The sequence below is a fragment of the Monodelphis domestica genome, chromosome 2, assembly GCF_027887165.1.
Source record: "Monodelphis domestica isolate mMonDom1 chromosome 2, mMonDom1.pri, whole genome shotgun sequence".
NCBI lineage: Eukaryota > Metazoa > Chordata > Mammalia > Didelphimorphia > Didelphidae > Monodelphis > Monodelphis domestica.
This window is the reverse complement of record NC_077228.1, coordinates 124680971-124693724: the sequence shown is the minus strand read 5'-3', so window position 1 is coordinate 124693724 and position 12754 is coordinate 124680971. Positions and strand designations below refer to the sequence as shown.

General features: G+C 35.8%; 1 protein-coding gene across 15 annotated transcripts in view; it reads left to right on the top strand.

Moving 5' to 3' along the window:
- The window catches only part of ESRRG (estrogen related receptor gamma), a 685908-nt gene extending 679915 nt beyond the window's left edge, over positions 1-5993 (top strand). For all 15 annotated transcript variants that reach the window (XM_056815934.1, XM_056815933.1, XM_056815938.1 and 12 more), the window contains one exon: positions 1948-5993. In XM_056815934.1, coding sequence (XP_056671912.1) covers positions 1948-2192 — 245 coding nt within the window. In that variant the 3' untranslated portion in view covers positions 2193-5993. The remainder of the gene's footprint in view (positions 1-1947) is intronic.
- Positions 5994-12754: the final 6761 nt, after the last annotated feature.

Here is a 12754-nt window from a genome sequence, read left to right as displayed (position 1 = left end):
ATTTAGGTTATCTCATTATTATAGCAACACTCTTTAACAAGTTTATATGAGACAGAAATTCAATTTAAAAAATCAAACAAAAATCCTGTATCAGGATAAGCTTATAAGCATGACTGCCTTATCTTGGCAAAATTTCTTTTTAAAAGTTCATACAACACTTACAGATTATTTAGAACCCTATTAGGGAATTCATCCACGACTGCCTAATGTGAATGGTTACTGTTTTATCAATAGTTTGACCAAAAGGAAAAAAGGTTATTATTAAGAACAAGAAACAGAACAAAATTAGACTTTAAAAAATGTCAGTGGCACATATCCTTTTCCTTTAATTAGATAAATTACTTATTGTACTTTTTAAACATTGGTCTTTTTAAAATGAAAGATTCCCATTTTTGCATACTTTCTGTTCTTTGAATTGTGTGCAGGATTTGACTAACTGCATATATCTTAGGGCATGCATTCACTGAGAACCAGAATTATTAAACATGTAGAATCCCCAAAGGACTCCATTATGTGTAATTAACAGATAAACTGTCATCAGAATCAATAAAACGTGCTAAATGATTCAAACTTGTATATAATTAAGTGTCTGTTTTAGAGCTGGAGCTGTAACTTTTATTTTTTTTTCTCCATTTGCACATTTCTTTTCAGAATTATCATTCAACCAACCTTTTTAACCCTTCCTTGGCTTGAACTGGATTTATAAAAAAGTTAAAAGTCATTTTAGAGAAAGTCCCTGCTCCAATAATGAAGAATCTATCAAAAATCTATGAAAAAAACTCATCATTTATAATTTTTTTTCCTTCTGAGCTGCAAGCTAACTTTAGTATTAGACATTTGTTAAAAGTACTATAAGAGGCAAACCCAGAGAGGGTGTGTCCTGGGTGTTAATCTGGCCTCAGATACTTCCAAGGTGTCTGACCCTGGGCAAGTCACTTAATCCACATTGACAACCCCTTATTGCTCTTCTGTTTTGGAACCAATGCACAGCATTAATTCTAAGACAGAAGGTAAGGGTTTAAAAAAATACTATTGACTATGGCATTTAGTTGTGGTATCTATAGATTCCCAGAAAGTGTCACAACCTTAGTGTTTATGCTTATCTCAATTTCCATTTTGTTAAACATGTCACCTCTCTTTTTTAATCCCTCAATAATAAATTCTATCTGTTGCTTTACAATTTATGAATAATTTCCCTTACCACAATTCTTGGGTTCAGCGGCGCAAGTATTAGTACTCCCATTTTATAGGCGAAGACTCAGTCCTAGAGAAAGTCAAGTGATTTACCGAGGGTCATATAACTATTAAGTGTCAAAGCCAGAATTAGAACTGAAGTCTCTCCTGAATCTACAGTCAATGCCAGGTTAAATTACAATTACAATCTAATCATCTTGAATCTGGCACTGAGTCTTGACACTTTTTAGAAAACATGTAGGTCTCATAGGAGCTTAGAGCTGGAAGGATTTTTTTCAATTAATCCATCTTCCTTATTTTTCACATAGGGTCACCCTTAGTACTAAAGTATCTTTTCTATAATCACAAAGTAAGTTAATGGGCAAAGCTAGGGCAGAATCCAGGTTCCCTGTTTCCCAGTGAGTGTTTCTTTTCATTATAGCTTCCCTTTATCTTGAATAGTACCAGCCCCGTGTCATACGTGTAATAAGTGCTCAATAAATGCATGGGATCAATGAATTATTGTTACATGTTTAAACATTTGTTTCAATTCCTTAAGGAAGTAATTTAAATGTATGAATGCAAGATATGGTTGTATGCCTCCACTCATTTATCCCCATAATAGCATTTGAAATTATTCATTGTCAGTTATAAAAATAAACAAAAAGTTTAATTGCAAAATAAACCTGAAAACATGGGTCATTATCAAATTATTGGCTATTAATATTTTTTTCTATTGCAGTGTAAAACAGGTTTTTCATCTTTGTTTTACAGATTCAATGCACATAGAAGATGTTGAAGCAGTTCAGAAACTTCAAGACGTCTTACATGAGGCTCTTCAGGATTACGAGGCTGGCCAGCACATGGAAGACCCTCGTCGGGCCGGCAAGATGTTGATGACTCTCCCGCTTCTGAGGCAAACCTCTACCAAGGCTGTGCAGCATTTCTACAACATAAAATTGGAAGGCAAAGTTCCTATGCACAAACTTTTTTTGGAAATGCTGGAGGCCAAGGTCTGACTAAAAGCACCCCAGGCCTTCCCATCATGCACGCTGAAAAAGGGAAAATAAACGGGAGAGTTAATGGCAAAGAAACTTTAAACTACAACAAAAAAAATGACTGCACTGATCATTTAGCAGCAAGACTGTGATGCAGCTTTCAACTTCCTCTGTATCTTTTGATGCAATCTCTCTCTACTTTATCTCTCTTATCCTGTCATTCACTCTCTCCCTCTCTTCCCTCTCTCCTTCTCTTTCTTTCTTTCTTTCTTTCTTTCTTTCTTTCTTTCTTTCTTTCTTTCTTTCTTTCTTTCTTTCTTTCTTTCTTTCTTTCTTTCTTTCTTTCTTTCTTTCCTTCTTTCTTTCCTTCTTTCTTTCTTTCTTTCTTTCTTCCTTCCTTCCTTCCTTCCTTCCTTCCTTCCTTCCTTCCTTCCTTCCTTCCTTCCTTCCTTCCCTGAGAACATCCTGTTCTACCATCTCCTTTCCTCCCTTTTCCTTACTTTTCTCTCATCAGCCAGCTTTCATTCCTTCATTCCTTGTTTCCTTCATTTCTTCCTAACTTCCTTCTTTCCTTCCTTCCACTGAACTTTTTAAAAAAGAGGTCTCTAATTGAAGAGAGATGGAAGCCAGCCCTGCCAAAGGATGGAAATCCATAATATGGATGCCAGTGAACTTATTATGAACCATAATGTCTCCAGTGACAAAGGAATCAAAGAGAGAACCATCGTACCTAACAGTACAATATAACACAGTGAATTGACTCAATGCAGTATTAGATTTCATAGGAGCAGTCGCTAATTAGATGACTTAAGCAATGTGGCATCGGCTGCTTCTTACCATTGCATCGCCATCTAGATCAGTTACAGCCATTTGATTCCTTAATTGTTTTTTCAAGTCTTCCAATTTGTTAGGTTTAGCTACTATGTAACTTTTTCAGGGAATAGTTTAAGCTTTATTCATTCATGCAATACTAAAGAGAAAGAAAAATACTGCATTTTTGTGCTGGCTTTGAACAATGATGAACAATAATGAAGGACAAATGAATCCTGAAGGAAGATTTTTTAAAATGTTTCGTTTCTTCTTATAAATGGAGATTTTTTTGTACCAGCTTTACCACTTTTCAGCCATTTATTAATGTGGGAATTTATCTTACTCAAGCAATAGTTGAAGGGAAGGTGCATATTATCACGGATGCAATTTATGTTGTGTGCCAGTCTGGTCCCAAACATCCAGTTTCTTAACTTGAGCTCCAGTATAGCTAAATAAATGTTCACTGACACAAGGGATTAGATTACACCTACAGGGGCTATGAATAGTCTAATATATAAATACCCCATATGGAGTACACATCTGTAGAATTGTTAGAAGAGCACATCTCTACCTGAGAGGTAAAGTTGTCACTTGGCTTCTAACCATAGCAGTGATAAAGAAATAAATGCTGCTTGTTTGCAAAGTTAGGAACATTTCATGGAAGGAGCTGTGAGCCAATATTTGTTAGAGGCAATAAGTCAAATGCCAAAATTTGCAGAAAATGATGAAGATAGCCGACACCTGACCAAATTCCAAAATTGGACTTGTATGAATTTATTCGTTTAGAATTTTATTTCTTGGGGCTTGGTTTCAATGGCAGTTTTATTTTTTTTGTTGTTGTTGTTTTTTACCAATAGCAAAATAAGACTACGTGCTTTTCAACCAGTATTGTCACAGCATGAAAGTCAGTCAGGTTCAAGACTGTTAAAGAGGTGTGATCTAATGTATAAATCAATTAGATGCCCCCAGAAAACTACAGTCGCTAAATAACCAATAAACAATAACCTCCATCCAATGCTATACCAATGTACCAGTGTTAGTAGCTGCTCCCTGTATTATGTGAACATTCTTATTCTATGTACACAGATGTAATTAAAATTGTAATCCTAACAAACAAAAGAAATGTAGTTCAGCTTTTCAATGTTTCATGTTTGCCGTGTGCTTTTCTGAATTTTATGTTGCATTCAAAGACTGTTGTCTTGTTCTTCTTGTGGTGTTTGGATTCTTGTGGTGTGTGCTTTTAGACACAGGGTAGAATTAGAGACAATATTGGATGTACAATTCCTCAGGAGATTACAGTAGTATATTCTATTCCTTACTGGTAATAAGGTTCTTCCTAATAATAATTAAGAGATTGAAACTCCAAACAAGTATTCATTATGAACAGATACACATCGAAATCATAATATTTTCAAAACAAGGAATAATTTCTGTAACAGTTTATTATAGAATACCAATGTATAGCTTAGAAATAAAACTTTGAATATTTCAAGAATATAGATAAGTCTAATTTTTAAATGCTGTAAATATGGCTTTTACTCAATCATCTCTCAGATGTTGTTATTAACTTGCTCTGTGTTGTTGCTAAACTTTTTGGTGCGGACAAGTTTCCAAAATTATTGCTACTTTGTGTGCTTTAAACAAAATACCGTGGGGTTGATGTTCTATCAGCCTTGTGCTAGAAATACTGTGTATCTATCATTAGCTATATGGGACTATATCGTAGATTGTGGTTTCTCAGTAGAGAAGTGACTGTAGTGTGATTCTAGATAAATCATCATTAGCAATTCATTCAGATGGTCAATAACTTGAAATTTATAGCTGTGATAGGAGTTCAGAAATTGGCACATCCCTTTTAAAATAACAGATTAAAAAAAAAAGTACAACTCCTGGGAAAAAAAGGTGCTGATTCTATAAGATTATTTATATATATATAAGTGTTTAACGAAAAATAATAATAATAATAATAATGATAATAATGATGATGTTTATTTTCCAGAAGGTTTGTGCTGGTTTTAAGTTACTACTGTTCAACTACATATATATACTATAATATATATGTAATATAGCTAATATATAAACATTGTTTTCACTGTATCACATTAAAGAACCTGGGCTTCAGTCAAAAGCCAAGCAACCTAAGAAATAGAGATGTATAAAGTACAGTGCAAATTTTAGTTTTCTTTTTCAGTGACTTCTGGCCATACAAAAGGACAACTGTCTCAAGATTCCGAAGCAAAACTAAAACTCTAAGGTCAAAAAGAACCACGTGAACTTTTTGTAGGATGATGCTCATCTTAAACCTTGCTGAAGGGGAGTTCTTTCAAGGTTCAGCCAAGACCACTTACTTAATGTGAAGTTTGGGAGAGTTTTAAAGGTGTATGTTTTAGCAATGATGATTTTGATTTCTATGTTTGCTTCAGTTATTTTTTTTCTTATTTAAAGCAATATGATTGTGTGACTCCCAGAAGTTACACTTGTGTTTCAATCAGATCAGATTGTTGTATTTATTCCACTATTTTGCATTTAAATGATAACATAAAAGATATAAAAAATTTAAAACTGCTATTTTTCTTATAGAAGAGAAAATGGGTGTTGGTGATTGTATTTTAATTATTTAAGCGTCTCTGTTTACCTGCCTAGGATAACATTTTATGGCAGTCTTATGTGCAAAGATCGTAAAAGGACAAAAAATTTAAACTGCTTATAATAATCCAGGAGTTGCATAATAGCCAGTAGTTAAAAAAACAAAACAAAAACAAAAACCATGTCTATAGCTGTAGATGGGCTTCACATCTGTAAAGCAATCAATTGTATATTTTTGTGATGTGTATCATACTGTGTGCTCCAACAAATGTCCATTTGTGTAAATGTATTTATTTTATATTGTATATATTGTTAAATGCAAAAAGGAGATATGATTCTGTAACTCCAATCAGTTCAGATGTGTAACTCAAATTATTATGCCTTTCAGGATGATGGTAGAGCAATATTAAACAAGCTTCCACTTTTGATTGCTCTTGTGTCTTCCTTCCTTTTTTTTTTTTTAATATGAAAGAACCAAATCAATAAACATTGCCCTTTGTTACTTCGATTCAAAGAGTAGCTCAGGGTACCTGTCCCCTTAAAATAAAGTAGGAGTATAAATAAGAGCTATATAAAGGCTTGTCAGAATGAATTCCAGGGTGCCATAAGACATTTTGCATATTTAAGAGTATGCAAAATGTCTCCTGGCACATTAGAATTCATTCTGACAAGCCTTTATATAGCTCTTATTTAATCTTAAAGCATCTCCACATCAACCTGCATTACTCAAAATCATCGCCTCTCTGTCAATGTCATAACAGAAAACTTTCCTCCTATTTTAAGATCATATTAAAACTGCTAGAGATACCTATTATTTCCCTCCATCAACAATTAAATCCCCACCCCCTACCCCTGAGTTTAGCTTGTCAGCAATCCCACACGTGCTTTGCAGATAGGCTCCTGATTGCTGGCCGGCATTTCTGAATGGAGAGTCAGTAGCAAGCCCTATAGCTAACTAGCTTGCTGTTCATTAGGAGCGGGAGCTGTCCTCGAATTTCAAAGGGTTAAATAGCTCTGCTTAAAGTGACAGTCACTGGCCTCCCTCCCCTCTGTCCCCCTCCTTGCCTTCCACATTTGGAAAGGTCGAAGCCCTTGCTGCTTGAGGTCAAGCTGTACTTCCAGTGGACCCTTCTGGAGCCATCACAGAAGTGCTAATGTGTGCTTTCCTTGCTTTTTAGCCTATCTGGATAGTATTTTGTCATTGTGCTTGCCCAGTATATTTCTCACCTTTCAGTGGCAGCTGGTTCTCTGGAGAAGAAAGCTGATGACACAAAGAGTACTAAACTGAGTGGCATTCAGGGACTTGAAATTACCGAAATCACTAAAGCTACTGAGATAACTTGATGCTTTTTTCTTCTGTTATGGTACATTTTGAACCGCAGTACTAAAGTACGATATGGAAGGTAACAACGTCTCTTGCCTTTGATCTTTTACTGGTACTTGAGAAGACCTCAAATAATAAAGTGTGATAGACAACGCTAAAAAGGGCACTCATGCATGAAATCTTCAAATGAAATCCCAATTTTTCCCCCTCAAGAATGGCACTGACAGTGTATCAAACTTTGTCTTGCTGTATCTTTCTTCTCCAATACGGAGGTATTGTTCAGGGCTTTCCCACTAAGGCATAATGGATCATTGCAGCCTCAGACTGAGAGCAAAAGCATCATTAAAAGAAATGGCTCTGAAGACTTAGCATATTAGAGTTTGCCATGTGTAAACAATAGTCCACTTCCTAAGATGCTTAAGCTTTTTTTTTTTGAGGTGAGATTTTTTTTACTGGTTTCTTATTGATAATCCTCTTAATAGATGACATTTCCTCACAAAATAAAGCACTGTGATGTTAGAAAAGGAAAAAAAAATTCTCCATATAACTGGGCCAGCTTATTGAACTATAAGAAGCACCTCCTCCAAAAAAGAGTTGACACAGTCCAAATCACAAAACAAATGAAATATTTTCCTCGACTTCACTGACCTCCACTTTCCCCGCCCCCAGCAAAACACATTTTATTTCATGACTCCCAAGCTGCATCTTCTGGTTATGCCCCATATAAAAACTGAGATGCTTGCTCACAGACTTGGTCTACAGAATAGCTAACGATCTTTGTTTTTTCCCACCCTCCCCCTGGATCCCCTATTCCCAATCCTCAACCTTTTCCCCTTCATTTGGCCCTTGACAGCTCTTTGAAAGCAATATGGGAATGACTGAAAATTCCTCTCCCTGAAAACCTGAGCACAAATCTTAGTAAATTTGGATCACTCTCTGTGGTGTCTCTTACTAAATAAGTTGCTCTTTGGGAGGGATTAAGAAGGAATGTTTTGCTCAGCCTTGTCCTTCAGAGATGCATTGTTTTCTATTTCAATAGACACATTTTTACTATTATGCCTTGTTTTTGCAATTAATTTTTGAACAAAACCTAAAAGAAAAAAGACTTATGTTTTATATTTTGACCATAAATGTTATTATATTTTCAATAGTTAAACAATTTCCTATGTCTCGGTGTTTCTAGAGGGTTCAAGTCTCCTAGTCGAGTTTGTGAGGATCCTTAGTCTTATGGGGAGAAACAACACAAAAACAAGTAGTTGTAGATTGATTGCACACAGAATCTTATTAAGCAAAATAGAAAAGAAAGGAATTTCAAAATAAAATCCTCCTTTCCCAGGGGTATTTGTCTTGTTCTCCATGAAGTTAAAGGTCTGAAATAATGTGCCCATCAGGAGCTCAATGTTGCATGTCCATGCCAGTTGGTCCAAGGGCTTGTTATGATGGTAATGACCTGCTGAAACGTGAGCTTCGATGGCAACAATACAATTGCTACCAGCTCACCCGCTGGGAGAAATATTTTATTATTGTCAAATGTCCTCCACAGAGATTTGTTTTGCCTGTTCCTGTTTAAATTAAATTCAAAGCAGAACTGCATTATTATTTCTCTGGAGTATATTTGAAATAAACAACTAGGCTCAAAATTCAAGATTCCTGGCTAGCTCAAATTTGTTTATTAGCAGAAAAATGACAGTAGATGACAACATAGCTGCAGGAATATTTTCCTGAGTATGGTACCAGGAAGGAGATTTACACACTGAGTCCGTGGCCTTACAGAATTGGAACTGTCTTTTTCATTAGAAAAAAGCTAAATAAATAATGGACTCTCCTTTTGGTTTTATAAACTTTTTTTTAATGGCATCCCATGACATTATAGCTTTTGGAGGGAGGCACATCGAACTTTGGACATGAGAAACTTTGAGCATGAACTGTTTCTAATATTTAAAATTAGCCAATGAGATTAAGGTTAAATGTGCCCTCTCACCTGCCTCAAACAACAACAATAAAATCCCTGCCAGGCTCTTGTCACTGAATGAGAAAGTCTAAATGGCAATATGAATGACGTGAGTAATCTATGGTAGACTACTATTCCTCTATTGAATGCTTCAACGTTGTTTTAAAGAGAGGAAAATATCCCTGCATGGATGAGAGCACTTGTGTTACCCAGTTAGATGGGGATTGAGATCTGAGGAGGTTTTTGCAATCATGTCTTCATCTACACAAATTAAGTGCTGGATTTAGTTTCAGAAGATCTAGATTCTAATCCAATCACTGACACCTATTACAACTGTGCTCTCAGGCAAGTTACTTAATTTTGGTTTCCTCCTGTGTAAAATGAGGGGAGTGGTTACTAGATTACCTCTAAATTCCCTCTCAACGCTGAATCTATCATCCTATGATCTTAAGTAGAAACTGGGTCACATGTTTTACAAAAGTTTTTTACCTTCCTCAAAATAAGAATTTCTAATTAATATTTGCACTAAAGAGAAGAATCTCTGTCAAATATGAGCAAAGATGAAAACAATTTTTATTATCTGAAACAATATAATGGAATCATAGACTATCTGAGTTAGAAGAGACTTTTGTGGCTATCTTCTCCAAACCAACCATGACTAAAAATGGATCTCTTCAATATATTTAAGAAGTGTCTATCCAGCCTTTTCTCTAAGGAGGGGCAACCTACTATCTTCCATGGCAGCCCATTTCACTTTGTGATAACTGTCCTTGTCTCTTCAAGCTACATCTGTTCTCCTTTTCAGAAACTCCTAGAAAATTATTTATTCTTATATGCACTTCCTCTATTCTCTTTTCATTTCCTTGCATTCTGGTTTACCATTTCATGATTGAATAGAAATTACTTTCTCTTCAACTGTTCCCAATTTCTGTGTTCCTCCCAAATTACTGCCTACAAACATGCTCAAGTTTTCCTCATCCTTAAACAATTCTTATTAGCTCCTACCATCTCCACAAGTTATTGTCCTTTGTCAAACAATTTGGAAAAACTGACTTCACTCCTTGCTTCCACTTCTCCTCTCTTCTAAATCTCCTTCAGTCTGGAGACTGTCCTTATTACTTAACTGAAATTTCTGCAAAATTACCAATGACTTCTTAATTGTCTACTCTAAATATGAAAAATTTTACTCAGTCCTCATTCTTCTTGGCTTCTCCGCAATATTCAACACTGTTGACTATCTTCTCTTAGGCACTCTCTTCTCTCTGGGTTTTTATGGCATTGCTCTCATTATTTTTCCCTTTCCTGTCTAGAAACTCCTTTTTAGTCTCCTTTGACTTATCTTCAGCCATGTTTCTCAATGTTGAGTTCTCTAAAATTACATCCTCTTTTTGTCTTGCTTCTTCTTCTTCCTTCTCTTCCTGAGTCAAGAACAATTCAAAAAACCCTTCTATGGAGTCAGAGACATAGACAAGCAGACTGAGGCTGGGAATGTTGTGAATACTTCTGCATCTCATGCCCAGACTTCAGTCATTATTACCTTGTTTATGAAGTTTCACAAAAATCTAAAGAGCATTACCACCACAAGCACCCATAGAGATTTCTTCAGTTGTTAATAGATACTATCTGGATTTTCATTTGCCTTGTGCATGATTACAAAGCTAATCTGTCCCTATCTTTTCTTTTTCTTTATCTTTTCATTCCATCTTTTCCCCCTTTAGCAGAGAATTTGAATTAGTTTCATTTAGGCAAAAAGATAGAAAACATTCTCTTAAGTGCAGTGAAGTCATAGCAAGATATACTATCTCTGCCTCTACAAACTCATACAGTTAAGAGGTGAATAGTTAGATTGCTTATTTCAAAAAGAATGACATTTAATACATTGCAGAAAACAAGCACTTCCTCAGCCTCCTGAGGAGTATATTTTTAAAACAACACAACTCATGACAAAATGATCTCTCTAATTAAAATTTAAGTTGACATTCATTGAAAGGAATTTAAATTTTTTTTCTTCTCCTTAATTCTCTTTTCCAAGGAAAGAAGAAACTAAGCTTTTTAAAAAACAGTCAAAATTCTTTATTAAAATTAGAGCTTCTACCAAAAGACTGCTTTACTGAATTAGAAAAAAACACAACTAAGTTCATTTGGAAGAACAAAAGATCAAGGATATCCAGGGAAATCATGAAAAAAAAATGCAAAGGAAGGAGGACTTGCAATCCCAGATCTCAAACTATACTATAAAGCAGTGGGCATCAAAACAATTTGGTACTGGCTAAGAGACAAAGGAGGATCAGTGGAATAGACTTGGAGTAAATAACATCAGCAAGACAGTCTATGACAAACCCAAAGACTCCAGCTTTTGGGACAAAAATCCACTATTTGATAAAAACTGCAGGGAAAATTGGAAGACAGTATGGGAGAGATTAGGTTTGGATCAACACCTCACACCCTACACCAAGATAAACTCAGAATGGGTGAATGACTAGAACATAAAGAAGGAAACTAAGTAAATGAGGTAAACACAGAATAGTATACATGTCAGACCTTTGGGAAGAGAAATATTTTAAAACAAAGCAAGACTTAGAAAGAGTCACAAAATGTAAAATAAATAATTTCTACTACATCAAATTAAAAGATTTTTGTACAAACAAAACCAATGTAACTAAAATCAGAAGGGAAGCAACAAATTGGGAAACAATCTTCATGACAAAAACCCCAGACAAAGGTTTAATTACTCAAATTTATAAAGAGCTAAATCAATTGTCCAAAAAAATCAAGCCATTCTCCAATTGATAAATAGGCAAAGGAAATGAATAGGGAGTTTTCAGATAAAGAAATCAAAACTATTAATTTTTTTTTAAACCCTTACCTTCCTTCTTGGAGTCAATACTGTGTATTGGCTCCAAGGCAGAAGAGTGGTAAGGGCTAGGCAATGGGGGTCAAGTGACTTGCCCAGGGTCACACAACTGGGAAGTGTCTAAGGCCAGATTTGAACTGAGGACCTCCCATCTCTAGACTTGGCTCTCAATCCACTGAGCTACCCAGCTGCCCCCAAAACTATTAATTATAACATGAAAAAATGTTCTAAATCTCTTATAATCAGAGAGTTACAAATCAAAACAACTCTGAGGTATCACCTCACATCTAGCAGATTGCTAACATGACAGCAAAGGAAAGTAATGAATGCTGGAGGGGATGTGGCAAAGTAGGGACATTAATTCATTGCTGTTAGAGTTGTGAATTGATCCAGCCATTCTGGAGAGCAATTTGGAACTATGCCCAAAGGGTGATAAAGAAGTGTCTGCCCTTTGATCCAGCCATAGCACTACTGGGTTTGTACCCCAAAGAGACACTAAGGAAAAAGACTTGTAAAAGAATATTCATAACTGTGGTCTCTGTGGTGGCCAAAAATTGGAAAATGAGGGGATGCCCTTCAATTGGGGAATGGCTGAACAAATTGTGGTATATGTTGGTGATGGAACACTATTGTGCTAAAAGGAATAATAAAGTGGATGAATTCCATGGAGACTGGAACAACCTCCAGGAAGTGATGTAGAGCAAAAGGAGCAGAACCAGGAAAACACTGTACACAGAGACTGATACACTGTGGTACAATCTAACATAATGAACTTCTCCATTAGTGTCAATGCAATGTCCCTGAACAATCTGCAGGGATCTAGGAGAAAGAACACTATCCACATGGAGAGAACAAACTGTGGGAGTAAAAACCCTGAGGAAAGGCAACTGCTTGACTGCAGGGGTTGAGAGAATATGATTGAGGAGAGACTCTAAATGAACACCCTAATGCAAATACCAACAACATGCAAATGAGTTCGGATCAAGGACACAGGTGATACCCAGTGGAATCACGTGTCGGCTATGGGAGAAGTAGCGGGAGGGGGGGGGGGAAGAAAA